Source organism: Propithecus coquereli, unplaced genomic scaffold (assembly GCF_000956105.1).
Source record: "Propithecus coquereli isolate 6110/MARCELLA unplaced genomic scaffold, Pcoq_1.0 Scaffold33, whole genome shotgun sequence".
Classification (NCBI taxonomy): domain Eukaryota; kingdom Metazoa; phylum Chordata; class Mammalia; order Primates; family Indriidae; genus Propithecus; species Propithecus coquereli.
Genome location: NW_012148952.1, coordinates 4159174 through 4180758, shown reverse-complemented (window position 1 = coordinate 4180758; position 21585 = coordinate 4159174). Strand labels below are relative to the sequence as shown.

The 21585-nt window shown below is 35.7% G+C and overlaps 1 protein-coding gene across 1 annotated transcript in view; it reads left to right on the top strand.

Annotated features, from left to right (window-relative positions):
• THSD7B (thrombospondin, type I, domain containing 7B) overlaps positions 1-21585 on the top strand; it is a 720444-nt gene that overhangs the window by 20380 nt on the left and 678479 nt on the right. The window contains exon 3 of the mRNA XM_012650502.1: positions 11243-11491. Coding sequence (XP_012505956.1) covers positions 11243-11491 — 249 coding nt within the window. The remainder of the gene's footprint in view (positions 1-11242; positions 11492-21585) is intronic.

Here is a 21585-nt window from a genome sequence, read left to right as displayed (position 1 = left end):
ATATGTATGTACCTTATTGATTATGCTCTATAGGTTTTTTATAATCTTTAATATTTTTGTTCACTAGACCTGCCTTGTAATTAAAATAGTTGTTAAATTCACCTAATATTAGTGTGTTTCTAACCATTTCTCCTGCATCTTCTATATTTTTCTACACATGGTTATGTTTTGTTTGGTGCATAGATACTCAAAACTGCTATTTCTTCATTGTGGAATGTAAACTTTAACATTCTAAAGTGCTCTTATTCATCTCTTGTAATGCTTTTTGTCTTGAATTTTAATTTGTCTGATATTAGGATTGCATGACACACATTCTAGTTCTTTTATTTTGCCTGATAAGTCTTTGTCCATTTCTTTATTTTTAGCGTTTTTGAACTACCGCATTTTAGTTGTGTCTCTTGTATTCATTATGAGCATGGAGCTTGATTTTGCTTTTTAAGTCAATGTTAACACTAAATTTCATTTAACAAATGAATTAGCCTTATTGATACTTATTGATATAAATATATTTGGTCTCAATTCTTTCATATTAGTTTATATTGTAGTTTATATTATATTACAGTGTGTATAATGTGATATTTACTGGTTTATTTGCTGTGTACTTTTTGCTTTTTAAGGATTTATTTTTTTGGTATTTAGGAATGCTTACATTTATACTTTATAAGTTACTTTCGTATTTAACACAATTTATAGTTCCCTTAACTTTCTCACCTTTTCTAACCTAATGTATTATTATCTGTTCTGTCAGTTTTAAATGATTCCCACCTATTACTTATAATTTTATATCACTATTTCTGTTTTCTCTCTATTCTACTTCCATGTTGTAGGTGAATTCATTCTAATTTGTCAGAGCATGTAATATTTACATATTATTCTTCTATTCATGACTCTACCCTTATTGTAATTTTAGCTCTACAATTATATATTTGAAATTCTTTAGTCATTTTGCCAAAATATTCCAAGTTGTTTTTGATTGAATGAAGGTCAATTTCCAGTAGATTCTTCAGGAAAGTATTAACAACAATATACATTATTTCCTGAGTTTGGGAGATTCAAAACTGTTTGAAGAACTGTTTAGCTTGATAGAATATTCTTGGTTCACATTTTCTTTTTACTTTTCTTAAAAATGCTACTCCATTGCAGCCTTGATTTGTATGCTGTTTTTGAGAAGACTGTTGTGAGTTTTTCAATTTTTTGCATTTTTAAGTTATTTCATCTTTTTTTTTCCTGAAAACTTGTTTTTTCCCTTAATTTTGAAATCTAATCATTTTGTTAGTATATGCCTTAGAGTTGATTGTTCTGGGTCATATTTCCATAGTATGTGGTAGGTCCTTTCTATGTATGAATTAGGGTCTGCTTTTCTTCTTGGAAATTTTTGGTGGTATTATATTTTTGAACAATACTTTGATCAAGTGTTTTGATTCTCTTTATCAGGGAGATACACACACACACACACACATATGTTGGGGTATTTTTTATTTCATCTGTTTTCTCTGAACTATCATACTTTTTTCTTTATGTCACCTTATTTAACTTGGCATTTTTTTCTACTTTTATTCAGTGTTATTACTGAATTTGTTATGTTGTCATTTGAATCTGTTCATTCTTAGGCATCTTGTAATTCGTAATTCTTTTTAGGATGATGTTTTCTTCTTTTTCTTCCTGAGTTCAATCAACTCATTTTATTTCTTTCTGGTTTTTACCCATTCTGACCTCAACTTTGAATTTCTGATTCAAGGTACTTTTCCCCATATTTTCAAATGTTTATTTGAGGATATTTAGTGCAGTTTAATGTGTTGTGTTACAATTTTTTTTTTTTCAGCTTTATGCTTGGTTACATGGAGAAGACTTTCTATTAGCAGAAAATATTTTACATTTTCTGATTTTTTATTGCAGTTTTGAATGGATATAGTCTGTTTTATGTCAATTTCCATTCATTTCATAAATGTCATTTCTATTTCAAAAGCATCCTCTTCTGTCAGTTCTGCTCTCTTTTGTGAAGTTTCGTTTATGGATGTTGCTGCTGGTAGTGATGCTAAGGAAAAGGTGGTGTCTTGTTTCACCTTTGTTTCTACAGGATCCTTAATTTCCATCCTCTGTTTTTTCCTTTCCCTTCACTGCCTTGTCTTTAAGGTCTACCAGCTATTCTTTGTTTTTTGTTTTTATTTCAGCATGTAGCGGGGGTACCAGTGTTTAGGTTACATATATTGCCCTTGCCCCACCCGAGTCAGAGCTTCAAGCATGTCCATCCCCCAGACGGGGCTTACCACACCGATTAGGTGTGAATATACCCATCTCCTCCTCCTCCCTCCCACCTGCCCGGCACCCAATGAATGTTATTACTGTATGTGCACTTATGTGTTGATCAGTTAATACCAATTTGATGGTGAGTACATGTGGTGCTTGTTTTTCCATTCTTGGAATACTTCACTTAGTAGAATGGGCTCCAGCTCCACCCAGGGTGATACAAGAGGTTTTGGATCACCATTGTTTTCTGTGGCTGAGTAGAACTCCATGGTATACATATACCACATTTTATTAATCCACTCATGTATTGATGGGCACTTAGTTGCTTTAACATCTTTGCAATAGTGAATTGTGAATTGTGCTGCTATATACATTCTAGTGCAGATGTCTTTTTTATAGAATGTCTTTTCTTTGAATATATGATTATCTCCCAAAGAAATGCTTCTCCATGACAGCCGCTTCCATAACCATATACTTTCCAGGCTGTTCTCTGTATCTGTACTGAACTGCATTCTACATTTTGAAGTTATTGATGAAATTACTTCTTCTAGAAATGGTTTTGTCTGTGCTTCATCTAAGTCTTTTAGTCCTGTGTTTTCTTTTCATGAAATCTCTTAACACTCTCTCCTTCTCTACTTTCCACACCCACTGGGTTGCATACACAATGGGTAATCCGTTAGGTTTTTTCTACTTACATATACTTTGAAGGGGAGTGTGTGTGTGTGTGTGTGTGTGTGTTCATGTTCTGTCTCCAGTAATGGGGAAAGCAGGGGTAATATGTGGTTTATTTTCCTTGTTGATATTTTTGGGGTCATAGTGATAGAGGAATTTCGTGGTCAGGCAACTGCCATAGTTTTTGAAATCCCGAGTTAAGATAGGTTTTTTCTTTTGAATTGCAACTGGGGGGTGGGTCTTATAAATTTAAGTGTGTACCAAGCTGTAAATTTAATCTTGGCCTTTCAATAATTTTCCTGTGTGCCCATTAGGAAATCACTTATCCTTTTTGGGCCTCAGTTTTCTTCTGTATAAAGTGAAGGTAGTGGCAAAGACCTTCAGATGATTGCTGCTATTGCTTTTATCTCTAAGCAGTTACACACGCATCCACAAATGTGTACCTACATATCATTCTTAGTACTCTGTCTAAGAAATTTGGAGAAGATAAAATCTGTTTTATTTTGAGACTTGTACTGCATTTTAAATCTCTGTTGAATAATGTTTTCTAGTGACAGAAAATGATCATAATCCTAAAAACATTCCATTTTGATATAACATCACACTCAAGGATATTTCTTGTCAAGAATTTAATATCTCAGTATATCTGTGTGTTTATCTCTATATCTGTAGAACAATCTCTCTATTGCACGGAAGCAGCTGAACAGCATATTTAAAACATAATTTCATACTGCTGTTTTTTTAGCTTTAGTGCATGATGTTAGGTTTATTACCCATTGAAAAGTTTAAAATTGTATAAATCAAGATAAGAAATTAAGAGGCATTTTAATAGTGCAGTTTTAGTTTATTGAGAATGTGAAAGAAAAAGGGTATATAACTCAAGCAGTATCTCCTCCCTACCCACCCACCAGTTAGTTGTACATACTAACCTGAGGTAAACATTGTTTTTGCCAAATAAGGCATAAGTTACCTCAGGTTAATTTGGCCAAGAAAGAAGGTTATAGAGAAAAGGAAACTTGTATACTCTTTCAGTTAAACTTCTCAGTGATCCTTAATATTGTTTCTCAGTAGTTTAAAATTGTTTTTAACATTTCAAAATTGTCTTTCAGACCACACTTTAAAAGCTCTGCTTATTTAAATATCTTTGCTATATCTATATTGCGGTAAATGGCAATGCTAATTTTTTTTGGTCTGGCTTCTAAAAACAGGGCTTTTACATACACCTTGGTATATACATATTTTCCTTCTCCTTTCCCTCATAGTTTTTCCTGATGTTTCTGTTAGTTTGACTCATGGCAGACTGATGCTACCAGTTTGGAGTCAAAATCATTAAAAATAATAATATACATTCTATTTGATTTCCCAAATAGACTCTCTTTTAAGCCTGTCTCAGTTCTGGTTCATTTCTCTTCATTTTTCCATTCACATTTTGTTCCTTGGTATTATTTCCCTGATGTGATCTTGCAGACATTCCCTGAGTTAGAATCTGTAAGCTCTACAAGCAATCTTTCCCTTGTTTTTATGCTATAATTTGGGTAAGCTGCTACCATATGGATAGCAGTGTTTTTGTTAAATAATTGGAATAACATGATTTCAAATGACCCACTGTTTTATTAAGAGTTTATAAGGTACTTTCTTACTTGCAATTTCATTGCTATAAAAAATTACTTTTTAACTGTAGAGCATATTTTGGAAGTATTAAGTTCTATGAACAAATATTACATAATTTAGAACAAAGTTAATAGAGATGGAAATACAGTCACAATTAAGGACTTTACTCATATGTTTTTAATTACTTCTAATTAGTACTTTCTCCATATGTAGGCTAGAGTTAGCTCTCTAGGAATATGTTGGTTTATATATTGAATCATTATGTGGCTTTAGCAAACCTTTGTGTCACATAACTTTTCAGGTTTCCAGCTGAACATGGTAAAATGAGCACAAACATTTATGTTTGTTGTATTCCAGAACACTGCTTAAATGACAGTAATTTTAAAAAGGCGTAAACTCTTAAGGAAAAAGATGATAGGAAAGTATATAACAGCTGAAGGGAAAATTCAACAAATTTGGATAACTGAAGAGCAAAGACAGAAGTAGCAATTCACCTAGCAGAGTGGAAAAAAGTAGAAAGCTTTTCTTTAGTTGTAAGTTCTGCAAGAAGCAATTCAATTTATATGGAAATAATTGGATTAGGTACAAATCTATACATTTATCATGGTTTTGCTTCTTCCATGATACATTGGAAGGTATTTGATTCTCTTGTTTGCAATTACATTGGAGCCATTTGACTGAGATCTGGCCAGTGGCATGTGGGCAGAAGGAACATAAGCCCCTTCTAGGCTAAAGTCATACATTACCTTGGGCTACCCTCCTGCTCTCTGTTTCCTTTTTAAAGGTGGGCTTAAAAGTCACATATTCTAGATAGTGAAACTATAAGTTGGACACAACCTGATTCCTTAAGTCTTCAGTTAGAGGATTGCCCTCTGAAGATTTGAATAACCTTCATCACACTTTATGTAAAAGGAAAAACAGTTATTATGTAAAAGTGCAAAACACTTATTTTGATAAAACATTGATATTTCAGGGTTTATTTGTTACCACAGTATAGCCTATTCTGTTCTGATAAATTAAGATACTTAGAAGGGTTAGGGATTATAGGTGGTTAAGTAACTGAAGACAAATGTGTTCAATGGCCCTAAAAATTACCCCCTTACCTGCAGAAGATAGGAGAATTGTGAAACATCATACTGTGCTTTGCAGGTTAAGTGAAAATCCATGCAGAGTTTCTGAGAGTGCCCTGACAGCAGGTCCCTTTCTCGAGTCAGATATCATAAAGCTACTATCCAGGTCTACACACACGAAGCAAGAGATAGGCTATTCTTATCTTGAGAGAAAGGTAAACTAGCAATAAAGACTGATGGAGACCAGAGTTGGAGGAGTTCCAATAAAATGGCCTGGTCCTGGCATAATCAGCCAGTGATAATGTTTACCACAGGATGAGCCCCACCAATGATCAAAGAGTTTCCTATCTGTGTTTGCGGTGCCTCACTTTAATCCCTGATAAAAAAGGATCATCAGGGATTTAAGCTAAATCCAACATGAAACAGTGAGACCAAAATAAACAGGAATCGGGAACTCAGAATAGAATAAGATAATGTGGGGAGCAAGAAATAAGGCTAACAAAAGTTTCAATGAATATTGTCGAAGACATGAGATGAAATATTGCAGTCATGAAATAAAACCAGGGTAATACTTAAAAGGAGTAATTAATAAATGATGAAATCATCAACATTAAAAATCTGATTGTAAAATATGTTAAAAATCAATAAAAGTTGGAGGATAATTTTGGGGAAATCACTTGGAAAGAAGAAAAAAACAGAAAATAGAGCATAAATATCAGACAGTTATATAGGTTAAACATCTGACAGATGATGGTTCCATAAAAAGAGGACCTATAAAATACTATACATGAAAATGAGTATCAAATTGATGACTTAAATCTGAAGTGGGAAAGTATAAAATTTTCTAGATGAAAAAATATGGACTATAACTTTATGGCATTGGAATAGGGGAAAAAAATCCCAAGTGTGGCATAAAAAAACACAAACCATAAGGGGAAATATTGAGCAAGAAATTAAAAAAATATGTGCCACAAAAAGATACCATAAACAAAAGTAAAAATCAAATTATAAGATTTGTATCATATAAAACCAACAACAGGTTACTGTTTAGGATCTAATATACATGTCTATGTATCTATTTATTGTTGACATCTGTCTGTTTATATACACACACACTATGCATGTGAGTGTACTTCTTAAATGCAATAGGGAAAAATACAGGTAAGGCTAAAAGATAAAAAGTCTTGAAATAAGGGGAATTATTCTGTGTTCTTTCTGGCAGCTCTAGGGGAGAAACCAATTCTTTGTCTTTTCTAGCTTCTAGAGTCTGCCCACACTCCTTGGTCCATGGCCTTGCTTCACTCCAACCTATGCTTCTGGCATTATGTCTCCTTCTCTGCCTTGCTGTTTCTGCCTCCCTCTTGTAAAGATGTTGTGATTACACTGGGTCCGCCTGGATACTCCAGAATCATCTCCCATCTCAGCATCCTTAATCACATCTGCAAAGTCCCTTTTGCCCTATAAGGCAGCACATTCATGGATTCCAAGGATTAGGATGTTGGCATCTTTAGGGGGTCATTGCTCAGCACACCACAATGGGCAAACACTATCGGCTGATTCGCAGAATAGGAACTATGAGTAGTCACTGAAGATGTGAAAAGAACATAAAACTTCATGGTAATCTGCAATACAAATGCATTATCTCAACATTTTAGAAAAATAAGCCTGATGATACCAAGAGATAGAAGCATGTTGGAAAGGAGACATTGGACAATACTTAACACATTCACTTGTATAAACATTTATGACTTAACTCTAGGCTGTAACACTAGGGGAAATCTCTCTTACATGTGTAACACATACAGACATGTACAAGGAGGTTCAATACATTGTCCTGTGGAACTGGAAGAAGTTGAGCACAATCAAAGGGCCTACTCAATGAGCAATGAATAAATAAATTGCCATGTACCATATACCAGAATATTAGTAATAAAAATGAATGAATACTGTCTGCATTTATGGACATGGATAGACCTAGACATTACAATATTAAGTAAGGAAAATATTTTCTAGAGCAATATGTATAATAAAAAAATACTTAAGTGAAAATTAAAAAAAATATATATATACATATATGACAGTGCTATGTACTATTTATAAATACAGGTATACATCTTTAGTTAAAGTATAAAACATTTATTTTTTTTATGTTATATTTTTTTAAGTCTGAAATAATGCAAATTGATTTGAGGATAGTGGCCGTGTCTGGGGAGAGAGAAATGAAACGGGGATTGCAAAGAACACAGGAGATTTCACCTGAATTTGTAATTTTTTACTTATTTAAGGAAATCTGAACCAAATGTTACTCTTCTCTAGGAAGGTATGGAGGTTCTTATTATATTACCCTACTTTTCTGTATGTTTGACATATGTAATATTGTTGTAAAGTAGTGGTAACTGAGGTGCCAATGAATTGGAGGCACTTTACTGCTGAATTTTATTTTATAAGAGTTTCTGCTCTTATCTGTAAGTAGAGAGATTTCCTTGCATTTTCAGGGAAAGTAAGAATTGCTAGAGTAATTTTTAAGTTCCAAAGTTTCCCTTTATAGCTGAATATTTCTGAATTAATTTATAAATGACAACATGCTCTATAAATGTCAAGGAGGTAAAATTACCACAGCATCTCCTTTTTAAAAGACAAATCAACGGTACAGGTCTATTTCACTAAGAAGGCATACCATCTTTTATGAAAGGATCAATTGCCATTTCTGCATGTGGGCAAAAATCTTTGCTGTGGCCTTTGGTTTGTAAGATGATTCCACTTGCATTGAAGGTTGCCACAACTCAGGAGGGGGAGGAGTTGAGAAGATCACGTTTTACTCTTTTTCTTTCAGCCGATAATGAAACTAAGCAGCCGAGAGATTAAGGTCATACTATTACATTGTGATGCAAGAATCAGGACCCAGATATTTCTGATTCACTGTTTAGTGTTCCTTCCACTACTACAGAAAATGGAATCTCACTGATCAAATTAGACAAGAGTCCAACGTGGTACCTTTTATTATTATTATTTTAGCCAAGAAGGAGGGCTAGTGAAAATACTATTGGAACTATTTAATTGATGGGACATAAGCCATTTCTTGGCAAGAAAACAAAAATTATGAGCCCTTTCCAAAAATATAAAAGCCCTAACTAATCCCTGCAACTCCATACACACGCTTTTACTGTTGGAGACTTATTATCTGTTGTACTGGTCGGGTAGGGAAGGTCAGTGTGGGAAGGACGAGCAACAGAGAGTGTAAGCTGGCAGATGGGGAGAAATGGGCCACCACCACCACTTCACCTGTAGACACAGAATGAAATACTGTGGGACATTCTTCATCCAGGAAAGAACAAAGTCCATCTTGGAAATTAAAATTCATTTTCTAAAAGCATACACAAGTTGAAACACTTTGTTAAATTTCCATATTAGTTTGCTCCAGCTGCCTTGATGAAGTACCACAGACTGGATGGCTCAAACAACAACAATTTATTTCCTCATATTCTGGGGGCTGGAAGTCCAAGATCAAGGTGTTGGCGGGGGTCCTTTTTTTGAAGCCTTTCTCCTTGGCTTGTAGATGTCCTCCTTCTCCCTGTGTCTGCACATGGTCTTTCCTCTGTGTGTGCCTGTATGCTAATCTCTTCTTATATGCACCAGTCATACCCTAATGCCTACCCTAATGCCTCATATTAACTTAATTGTCTCTTTAAAGACCCTATTTCCAAATATGGTTGCATTCTGAGGTCGTGGGAGTTAGGACTTGACCATATCAATTTTGGAAGGATGAAACTCAGCCCATAACAATTTTTGAAAAGTCAAATCTAGAAACTTCTTGATCCACAGCTTTCTGTTGTGTCATCCAACAGAAGGCTGTGGCCCCTCCTCCACCCTCCACGTTGCTCAATGACAGTGACATTACATTTTGTATTAGGTGGGGCATTTTCAGGAGAGGTTCTTCCTAGTGTGTTTTGATCCCAGGCCCCAAAATGTCACAGTGGATGGAACAATGATAATGACATACTGCCCTTTTCATTTTTAAGGGATCAATATGATGTAAATAGATTTTTTAAAAATAAAATATTGGACCAAAGTTTTGTCTTATCTTAATTTACCTTTTTCTCTATGAACACCACATTAACTTTCAGTGAGGGATATAAATATGGAAATCTCACTGTAATTGAACCATCAATATGGCAAATATGAGAATGTTTTATTCTCCACTACACACTGTCTTCTATAAGTGGTAGCTCCCCTATCTATTAATACACATTTTTCCAAGTTAGAAACCTGGAGACAATTTAAGACTTCTCCCTCTTTTTGACCACATACAGAGGAACCATTACCAAAGCCTAAGTCAGTATTTGAACATTGACCCTTTCTTTAGTTTACACTCCTATTAATATCATCCTTTTCCTCCCAAAGTAATGGATGCCTTTGACTGAATAAAGGAAGGGCTTATAACAAAGAAGTGACAAAAAGAAAATAATGTCAGTTCATATTTGAAATATTGTCTTCCTGAGTGAGTCTAACTGACTTCCTCCACTTGAAATTATTTAATACCCGATTAAAACCAAGTTCCTTAGCCCATGGCATGAAGCCTTTCCAGACCTACTTTTGAAGAACCCATGCACCTCATATCTATCCACTTTCCTCCTCACACTTTCTGCTTCAGCCAAACAAATTGGCTTACACCTTTTCCCAGGAGTGTGCTTATTAAATTCCCGAAAATGTAACTGTTGGCTCTTGTGAGCCAGTACAGCTAGTTCTAGCATACCACTGGTTCCCATCCCCACAAAGTGTTATTTCAAGGCTTTGGATTTGCTATTCTCTTGCCTTAGGATAGTGTTCCCTCCATGCTTGAGAAGCTGACATTAATTTTTTAAAAACACAGCTCAGATGTCCTTTTCTCTGAGCACCCACCTGCTTTCCCAGGTGATTCATCACTGCCCCATCAGGGTTTTTCCTCATTGTAAAAGCTCTGATGTTTCGTTCATCACATCATCACATTATCTTATCTTTTTATTTATTTCCTTATTTCCCAATTAGACTGCCAGCACTTGATTGCACACACATTTTGCAGATGAGGAAATTGATGCTCAGAGCCTAACAATGTGGGGAAACATAATATCACCTTTTTTATAGCCCAGTTTTTACAAGAATGGCTAGGTTAATATTCTAAAGCTTACATTTACCTTTGTTTGACACTAGATAAATGACTTAGCCTTCCAGAGCTTAAGTTTTCTTACCTGCAAAGCAGAGATGATAAAATGTAAACTCATAAGCTTGTTGTGAGATAGTGTCTGTGAAGGCAGCATGGTTGTGCCACCTGGAAAACAGTCAACAGGTGGTAGTCGTAGGCTATACCATTGGTGATAGCACCCTGGAAAGACCTCCGTTATTTCCGATAATGCTGATGAAGATGGACCCATCTTATGTGTGTGTCTTGCTAGAGTGAAACAGCTTCACTGTTTTAGATGAAATAGAGTGCACATTCTTAAAATGTTATGTCCTCCAATGTTTTATTATGCTGTCTCTAATGTCTTTTAAAATTTTATTTAATGGTTAAATCAGATTTCAGTTTTCTTTTTCTCATAGTAGCTGCTTCATGTGTTGGTTGCATCCGTTAATCTATGGCCTCCTGTGTTCTGCTTCTGTTCCTTCAGCCTTTGCACGCAAGACCCCTTCCCATTGACTGTTCAGTCCTGCGTCATGCCAAAAGACTGCGAAACCTCCGAGTGGTCCTCCTGGAGCCCCTGCTCCAAGACTTGTCGTTCAGGGCACCTCATGCCAGGATTTAGGAGCAGGAGCCGGAATGTGAAGCACGTGGCTATTGGAGGTGGAAAGGGGTGCCCGGAACTTCTTGAGAAAGAGGCCTGCATTGTTGAAGGAGAACTTCTGCAGCAATGTCCCAGGTATTATGCATTCTTTGGTGAGAGTATTTTAATATGTAACTTCATTTGATGTGGTGACAGGAATATTAACAGTAGTAAAAGTACCCGTGACTCATATTTATTGAATTTTCACTCAGTACAGAAGTTCCATACTTAGCAGTATAGGATAGTGTGTTAAGATCATGGGCTTTGGTGCTAACTCTCTGGGTTCAAGTCCTGTTTCTGTGACTTTCTAATTTTATGAATTCCATCAAGTTACTTAATTCTAGTGTCTTAGTTTCCTAGCAGTGCTTACTTCATTCAGTGCTTGGCACATAGTAAATACTCAGTAACCATTGGTTATTATTACCTGCCACAACATACTTAATTCTTACAGCAACCTAAAAAGCCACTCATAGCATTTTAATTTTGCAGATGAAGCCATAAATGCTCAGAGAGTATAAATACTTCCTGAACTTATATAGGCACTGAGCGATAGTGCCCTGATTCTAACCCAGCTCTGTCTTCAAATCTCTCTTCTACTCTGTGGCATTGTTTCTATTCCAGACTCCCCAGGGAGCCAGAGAATATTGGAAAATGGGTTAACATCCATTAATAGCTATATTTTAACATCTTGATATTGGCTATATTTTGCCTGGCTCTATAGCCCCAGCTAAAAGCCTCCGGTGTATTTTCCTTTAGGTTGTTAGCTCATAGTGGGCCCAGTCTGATAATGACAGAAATCTGTTAGCAACGAACTTGTGACAATGCATGCAGGACAGCTGCCCTGAACTATATCTGTTAATCTGTAGCTATTTAAGATAGACATTTTCTATAGTTTCTTGGAGCCACTAAGAATACAGAATCATTTCCTCAGCAAAAAAATAAATAAAATGAAGCAAAAAACAGTTTCTTGTATGAACTGATCGTTTGGTGATGTGTGAGGAGTGGGTGGGTTGAAAATCCAACAGATGTTGATGGGCTAAACCCTGGCTCTTCCTGAAACCTCACATGATGTGTGTATTGGAAAGACAGATTTCTATTGTCAGATTCCTAGCCACTCTCACTCCCCGACTCCACGACTGGAATCAGTGTTGATTGAAAACACTCCTTACATACTGATAATTCATTTTTTACTAAAATGACCCCTTAGGTTCTTATCATTCCTAACCTCTAAGGCAGAGAATATAGATACAGTTCATTATCCTTTGCACATTAATTCACAGTCTCACAGAATCCTTCCTTGTTGTGTTAAATATGTGTCCAGTCTTACAAAACACTAATTTTGGAGTAAACAGAGGCCTGGAAATGGCATAACTCTGGGGTCTCTGTCCCTTTTGACATTGGATATAACTGGACTAAAATGGTATCTTCATAACTTACTAGCTGTGTGACCTTGAACAAACTATATAACTCTTCCAAGATATTTCCCTTTTCAGGAGAATGTGTCTAACAATACTACCTGTGTTGCAAGGTGGAAAGGTCGGATACCAGGGATGTAAAATACCAGGCCAAGTGCTTAGCATATAGGAGACATTACAAGAACAATGACTGTGGTTGTTGCTATTTGCAGGTATTTGTTTCCTCTGGGAAGAGAATCCATCCTTTCCCTGGCCAGCATACCAAAGTAATTTCATGGGGTAGAAATATTTCTTCTGGGTAATTTGGAAATCTTTTTGTCCTGTGGAAGTATACTTCAGAAGGGTTCTCTATGGTAGACAGGCAGGACTAGAATCTGAGTTTCATGATGACCTTGACATTGGTTCCTCTGTCCTTCATTATTTTCATGGAATAGATAATAATCACCTCCTGATTTTTTCAACAGTTTGTTGACTTATAGACATCCTTCTGTTTTCTTTGTTAATAACTATTACAATACTCTTGGAAGTCAGGGTGGTAACTTCCTGATAATGCTGAGAAAGTTGAGCTACATCTACACTTGTTAAACAATGCCTACCTTTTATTATCTACCATTGGCCAATAATTATAAGAGAGTTATAAATGAACTAACTAAATATAAAGAATATTTAATTTTCTTTTTTTTGTTGTGTCCTTTTCTGGCTTTAGTATCAAGGTGATACTGGCTTTGTAGAATGCATTGGGGAGGATTCCCTCCTCGATGTTATGGAATAATTTTTGCAATATGGGTACCAGCTCTTCTTTGTAGGTCTGGTAAAATTCTGCCATGAATCCATCTGGTCTGGAGCTTTTTTTTGCTGGAAGATTTTTTTTATTACTGCTTCAGTCTCCTTGCTAGACATTAGTCTGTTTAGGAGTTCTGTCTCTTCCTGATTGAGTCTTGGGAGGTTGTTTGTGTCCAGAAATTTGTCCATTTCCTCTAGTTTTTTGAGTATATGTCCATAGAGATTTTCATAGTATGCACAGATGATATTTTGTATTTCTGTGGTAGCAGTTGTAATGTCTCCCTTTTCATTTCTGGTCGAGCTTATTTAGTTCTTTCTCTCCTACTCCTGATTAATCTAGCAAGAGGTCTATCAATTCTGTTTATCTTTTCAAAGAACCAACTTTTGTTTCATTGATCCTTTGTATTTCTTGTTTGTTTGTTTTCCATTTCATTTAGTTCTTTATTTCTTTCTTTTCTTCTGCTGGATTTGGGTTTGGTTTGCTCTTCCTTTTCTAGCTCCTTGAGACATGTCATTAAATTGTTAATTTGTGATCTTTCTGTCTTTTCAATGTAGGCATTTAAGGCTATGAATTTTCCCATTAGGAGTGTGTTTGCTGAATCCTATAGATTTTGATAGCCTGTGTTCCCTTTGTCATTCAGTTCAAGGAATCTTTTGATTTCCTTCTTAATTTCATCATTGATCCAATAATCATTCAGAAGCAGGTTGTTTAATTTCCATGACTTTGTGTAGAATTGAGTGTTTCTCTTGGAGTTGATTTCTAGTTTTATTCCACTGTGGTCTGAGAAAATACATGGTATGATTTTGACTTTTTTGAATTTTTCAAGACATATTTTGTGGCCTAAAATATGAGTAATATTGGAGAATGTTCCACATGCTGATGAGAAGAATGGATATTCAGTAATTTTTGGGTAAAATGTTCTGTAAAAGTCTGTTAGGCCCATTTGTTCTAGAGTCCAGTTTAAGTCTAGTTTTTCTTTATTTATTTTCTGCATGGATGATTATGAATATAAATGCAAAAATCCACAAAAAATACTAGCAACTAAATTCAACAGCACACCCAAAAAATAATCCACCATGAACAAGTGGTCTTCATCCCAGGGATTCAAGGATGTTTCAACATACATAAATCAATAAATGTGATACACCACATAAACTGAAGCAAAAAAAAGACCATATGATCATCTTGGTAGATGCAGAAAAAGCATTTGACAAAATTCAGCACCCTTTCATGATAAAAACCCTCAACAAAATAGGCATACTCTGAACCTAAAACTGCCCTAAAAGAATAAAGTCTTACAGGAAGACGAAGAAGGTGGAGGAAGAGAAGGAAGAGGAGGAGGAGGAAAAATCCTTTCATTTACAATGATGCATATGAGCCCAGAGGACATTATTCCAAGTGAAATAAGCCAGTCACAGAGGGATAAATATTGCATAATTCCAATTATATAAGGTATTTAAAATAGTAAAATTCATAGAATCAGAGAATAGAATAGTGGTTTCCAGGGATTGGGGAGAAAATGAAATGGTGAATTTGAATAAAATTTCAGTTATGTAAGATATATATGTTTGAGAAACCTGTGTCACATGGTACCTATAGCTAACAATATTGCATTATGCACTTTCTAAATTGTTAAGGGGATAGATTTCATGTTAAGTGCCCTTACCACAAAAATAAAACAAAACACACACACACACAAGGAAAAGAGCACAGGGGAATTTTCTAAGGTAATGTGTATGTGTAATATACAAGCATATGTTTAATAATCACGTATGTGATTTAATCAATATTTGATTGTGGTGATGGTATTATGGCTATATGCCTATATCCAAAATCATCAAAATATACAAATTAAATATGTGCAATTTTGGGAGGTATATCCATTATGTCCCAATAAAGCTTAAAAAAACAAAGAAAAACAAAATAGTCGTAGATGAAAAATATCTCAAGATTATAAATGGCAAATAATTATAATAGTATATATAATATGTAATATATAATATAATATATAATATATAATATTATAATATGGCAAACCCACAGCCAACATCATACTGAATGGGGAAAAGTTGAAAGCACTCCCACTAAGAACTAGAACAAGACAATGATGCCCATTGTCATCACTTCTGTTCAACATTGTTCTGAGAGACCTAGCCAGAGCGGTCATGCAAGAGAAAGAAATAAAGTATATCCAAATTTGGAAGAAAGAGGTCAAACTATTGCTTTTTGCTGATGTCATGATCGTATATCTAAAATACCCTGAAGACTCTACAAGAAACTCCTGAAATTGATAAATTCAACAAAGTCTCAGGTTACAAACTCAATGTACACAAATCAGTAGCATCTCTATACACTAATAACAGGCAAGCTGAGAGTCAAATCAAAGAATCAATACCATTCACAATAGCTACAAAGAAAACAAAATACCCAGGAATATATACTTAACCAATGGGATGAAGGATCTGTACAAAGAGAACGAGGAAAAACTGCAGAAAGAAATTGCACACAGCACAAACAAATGGAAAAATATATCATGTTCATGCATCGCATAATCAACATTGTTAAAATGTCCATGCTAATCAAAGTGATTTACAGATTCAATGCAATCTCCATCAAAATACCATCATATTTCACAAATATAGAAAAAATAATTCTATGTTTTATTTGGAACCAGAGAAGAGCCGGAATAGCCAAAGCAATCTTAAGCAAAAAGAACAAATCTGGAGGCATCACATTACCAGACTTCAAACAATCCCCACAAGGGTATAGTAACCAAAACAGCATGGTATTGGCACAAAAATAGAGACTTAGACCAATGGAAAAGAACAGAGAATCCAGATATAAAACCATCCACATACAGCTAACTGATCTTTGACAAAGCAGACAACAATATATACCAGGAAAAGAAGCCTATTTAATAAATGGTGCTAAGAAAATCGCATAGCCACATGCAGAAGAATGAAACAGGATCCATATCTCTCACCACTCATAAAAATTTATTCAAGATGGATAAAAGACTTAAATGTAAGGCATGAGACCATAAGAATTCCAAAAGTAAATGCTGGAAAAACTCTTCTGGTTATAGGCCTAGGCAAAGAATTTATGAAGACGACCCCAAGGTCAATCACAGCATCAACAAAAATAAATAAATGAGACTGGATTAAATTAAAAAGCTTCTGCACAGTCAAGGAAACAATCAACAGAGCAAATAGACAACGTATAGAATGGGAGTAAATATTCGCATGCTATACATCTGATAAAGGGTTAATAAACAGAATCTACAAAGAACTCAAGCAAATCAGCAAGGAAAAAAAACAACTTCATGAAAAAGTGGGCTAAAGTCATGAACAGAAGCTTTTCAAAAAAAGATAGACTAATGGCCAATAAACATATGAAAAAATGCTCAATGTCACTAATCATCAGAGAAATGCAAATTATAAACACAATGAGATATCACCTTACCCATCTTAGAATGGCTTTTATTAAATAATCCAAAAACAATAGATGATGGCATGGATGCAGAGTGAAAGGAACACTTATGCATTATTGGTGGGACTTCAAATTAGTACAACCTCTATGGAAAACGGCATGGGGATTCCTCAAAGAACTAAAAGTAGACCTACCATTTGATCCAGCAATCCCACTACTGGGTATTTACCCAAAGGAAAAGAAGTCATTTTTTTCCAAAAGACATTTGCACATAAATGTTTATTGCAAACAATTCATAATTGCAAAGGTGTGGAATCAACCCAAGTGCTCATCAGTTCGTGAGTGGATTAATAAAATATGGTATATGTGTACCGTGGAATACTACTCCACCATGAATAAGGATGAATTGAGGCCTTTTGCAACATTTGGATTGAACCAGGACCATTGTCCTAAGTGAAGTATCTGAACAATGAAAAAACAAATACCACATGTACTAGCTGTTAAATTGGAACTAACCGATGAGCACACATGTGTAGAGAGAGAAGTAAAACTCCATGGAAATCAAGCATGTGGGAGGGAGGAGGAGGGGATGGGTGACAACCTACCTAATGGATACAATGAACACTATCTGGGTGGTGGACACACTTATAACCCTGACTCAAGCATAATAAAATTGATACAATTAACCAAAAACATTTGTACTCCTATAAAATTTTGAAATCATAAAAAAACCCGAATACTTAGAGTAACACAGAGTTTATCATTCACTTTTGAGAGTTAAAGAAGTATAAATTGGTATTGTCAAGATTCAAGCACAGATTCGTTTGACTCTGAATTCAATATTCTTTCCATTCCATCACAGTGACTCTCATGATAGGAACAGTGAAGACATGTACCACGATGAAGGTGTATATGCAAATATACATGCATTCATATGCATCATTTTTTATGGCAAAATAATGTGGCATAGTAATAATTCAAGATGTATTTAAGATGAGTTTTTATATTGATCTTGATGGAACCTTAATGTCTGAAAATAGAGGCTGACAAACTTCATTGGCAATGAGCCTAACCCTTTATTTCTACTGTTGAAAATATTGCTGAGTTTGACATTTAAAAAAAAAAATTAATTGGTGACTCTGTAGGAAATAGGAGTCTTGGAGAATTCACTGAAATTCCAACCAGTGTTTCCTAGAAAGAATAATGTGTTAAAATGATTCCACTTGGTTGCAGGAAGGAGAATGAATAAATAACAGCAACTAAATTAACATCAGCTGACATTCTTATTTGTCTGAAATCTGGGCTGCGGCCTCTACCACAGGAAAGCATAAAGGTTATGTACTAACTTTCATTTCTAATGTTATGTCAGTGATTAAAATTCATTGTGAACAAGGGAAATGCAAACAAAAATCTATCAGGGAACAAAAATGGCCATTTCTCTTTTCCCAGAACTCATGAGCAAGTCATACGCATCAAGCAACTTAATTCACCTTATTTCTCCCCAGCAGGGACAATATGCATTTCTGTGCCCCTTCCTAGTGTTTTGTTTTTTAAACTTTTTAGAATACTGTTTGACTTTTACCCTTCCACCATTTTTGCTATAGGAGCTGTGTTTGTTCATTCAATAAATATATTAATACACTGAGCTCTTGCTATCTGTGAAACACTATGTTAAGCATTAGAGATACCTCAGCGTACAAAATAGACCAAATTCTCTCCCCCATGAAACCTAAATTTAAGTGAAGATACACCAAATAAATAACATAAGTAAAGTAACTTATACACTTGGTGCATGAGCTATGGAAAAAAATAATACATTAAAGCAAGGTGAAGATGGAGGCCTCTGGAATGCTGTGTTGGAGTGTCAGCACAGGTTACAGAATTAAACAGGATCGTTAGAAAAACCTCCTTTGAACAAACAGGATTTGAGGGGTGAGGTGTTTAAAGGAAGTGGGTAAGTTAACTTTTCAGGGAATTAGGGGAAAAAATGTTTCAAGAACAGGGTATAGATAGAGTGTTTTAGTCCCTGTATACTATAATAATATTCTTTAGTTGCATAGCTTTAGGGGCCACTGTTCTCACCAGCAGAGCTCCACTGTCCCTAAGGTGTGATTCCATGAAGGGAATTATTACCAAGAGGAACCCATTCTAGAAACACTCCCTGGGACCATAACACTTTGGAAGGTGCCTTGGGGCAACTTACTTAACTTGAAAGCAGGTAGAGACCAGTCTGTGTTAAGCTAACTTGAGAAATTTTAGAACTACCTGGGAGTTAGCATTGTGTAGCCTTAAGTTTGTTTCAAAGGTGTAGTTTTTGACTGAGACACATATAGTCCCCAAGAAACCCCTTCCTCCACTTTACGTGTATTTTTGTGCCACCCCCTGACTTCAGCATAACACTAAACAATCACGGTGGATATTATGGGGTGTGGGATGGACATGGGAGAGACAGGATGAATCTGCTTGTCACTTGCCACCTTTGCTCTTGGTGTGGTCATCCCTATCACTGGGCATCACGAAGAGATATGAGTTGTAGATATAAGATACCTTGTCCCTTGGGTATTTTCCCGTGTCCTGATTAACATCTAAAATATTAGATCCTACATCTCAACGAAGGGAAGGTAAAAAGCATCCTAACACTGTAAAGGATGAGGCTGCCCTGTTTACTAGAAGAATGAAGAAAGACAAAGCACACAGGGGCTGTAATATTGTAAATGCTTCATGTCAGGGAGCTGAGACACGACCTGCTTCTGGAACGGCTGTGACTCAAGATCCTTTGTGCTTTAGTAGAGGGCCCATTCTGGCAGAGAACACTGTAACACCCAAGAATATTGAAAAAACATCAACTGCAGACATCTTTCTTAGAAGTGACACCTCAGATGACCTGCCAGCAACTTCTACCACCCCACAGGGAGGCAACAGTTTTCATGTGAAAATGGCTGCTCTGTCTCTTAAATGATCGTTTAGAGTTTGAAATCGGATACAAGAGAGCACTATTAAATGTTGGCAGTGACCATTGCAGAGTGAAATTCTTAAGAAAATCTCAAGACAGAAGCTGCACTGCTGATAGTATTATATAGTCTGTGTGATGTTACTTACACAGAAAAGCCAATTTGTAAAATATCGTTTCAATACTCTTGTCTGGCACTGAATAGATGGGCTCTTTTAATTCATCCCTCCTTGTTTCTGGTGTGTGTGAATTTATCCTTATCATGGGTAGACTAGAGATCTTTCACAGGAAGTCTGTGAACTCAGGCTGAGAGATCTATCTGGGCACCCTGCATCCCACTTTGATTTGCTTATACAACAAACCCCTGACAATAGCCTGATTTTCCCTAACATATTTTTGAGGCACTGAGCCCCATTTTAGATTTTCTAGATATGAATCTTTTTCCTTGAGAAAATCCTCAGAATTAGTTGATGGATTTTTGAGATGAATATTGAAGCCAGGGAGAGTACTAAGGAAAAGGATGGTGGATGAAAGCTTGGCTTGTTTGCTTGCTTCCTTTGCCTGTTGAAACAGAGTGATGTGTTACGAAGGGATATTTGTCCATTTGGCCTGCCACTGTGTTAATCACTGGATAACTCAAACAAAAGAAAACTTTCAGTCTGTGTTTGCTTAATTTATTCATCTGAAGAATCTTATACTCTTTCAAAACTGGAGCACCCAGAACACTATTACTATGCCCTCTAAAAATGTTTAAGAGTTGGTAGTGTTCCCACACATAGTCTCACACATGTGGATGTGACTATTTTGTTTGTTTGTTTTTTCCTCTACCTTAAAGAGAGTAGCACCTAGCAAAATGTCTGGCTTGTAGTAAATGCTCACTAAACATTGGACGGATGAAGGAATACATGCTCAGATGCAGGGCAGTTCCAGAACAGTATTACACACAGAGTACTTTATTCTGTGCTTACACATATTACATAACGTGTGTGATGAGTCAAAGGCATTTTTTTTTTTATAAAGAGAAGCTGAAATTGGCACCATCAAAGAGATCAAATAAGAACATCTACCCAGGACAGGAATGGACCCACAGAACTTGCCATGGTCCTAAATAGTCACCATGCTCCTGCTGATACTGTGTCTGGTTTTCCAGATAAAAAGTCTCTGTCGTCATTGGTTATAAGGGTTCCTTCAAAAAGAGTGAGAAATAGGATCCCAGTCTGAATTTCTGAAAGTTTGCCTTTTGACAGTCATGTCACCTGTCATGTCTTCTAAATCTTCTCTCATTGATTATCTATCGCAGCCCCTAATGCACTACACATAGTAGGAACTCAAGAAATGATTTTCAAAAAAATTAACAGATCTTAATTTTTTAAAAAATTAAGCAGGTTTTCTTCAGCAATTTAGGAGCAAAGAAGTTATCATGACCTCGAGCTCTCAGGAAAAATTGTTTTAGAAAAGAAGAAACAGTTTTAAAGATTCTGGAAATTATTTCAAAAGGAGACTAATACCTTTATATTAGGCCTGTCAATTACTGGTGCGTATTGTTTCATGAGTCCCCATTGTGCCACTTTAATTCTTCCTGGATGGAAGATTTGTCTCCCAGTTAGTGCAG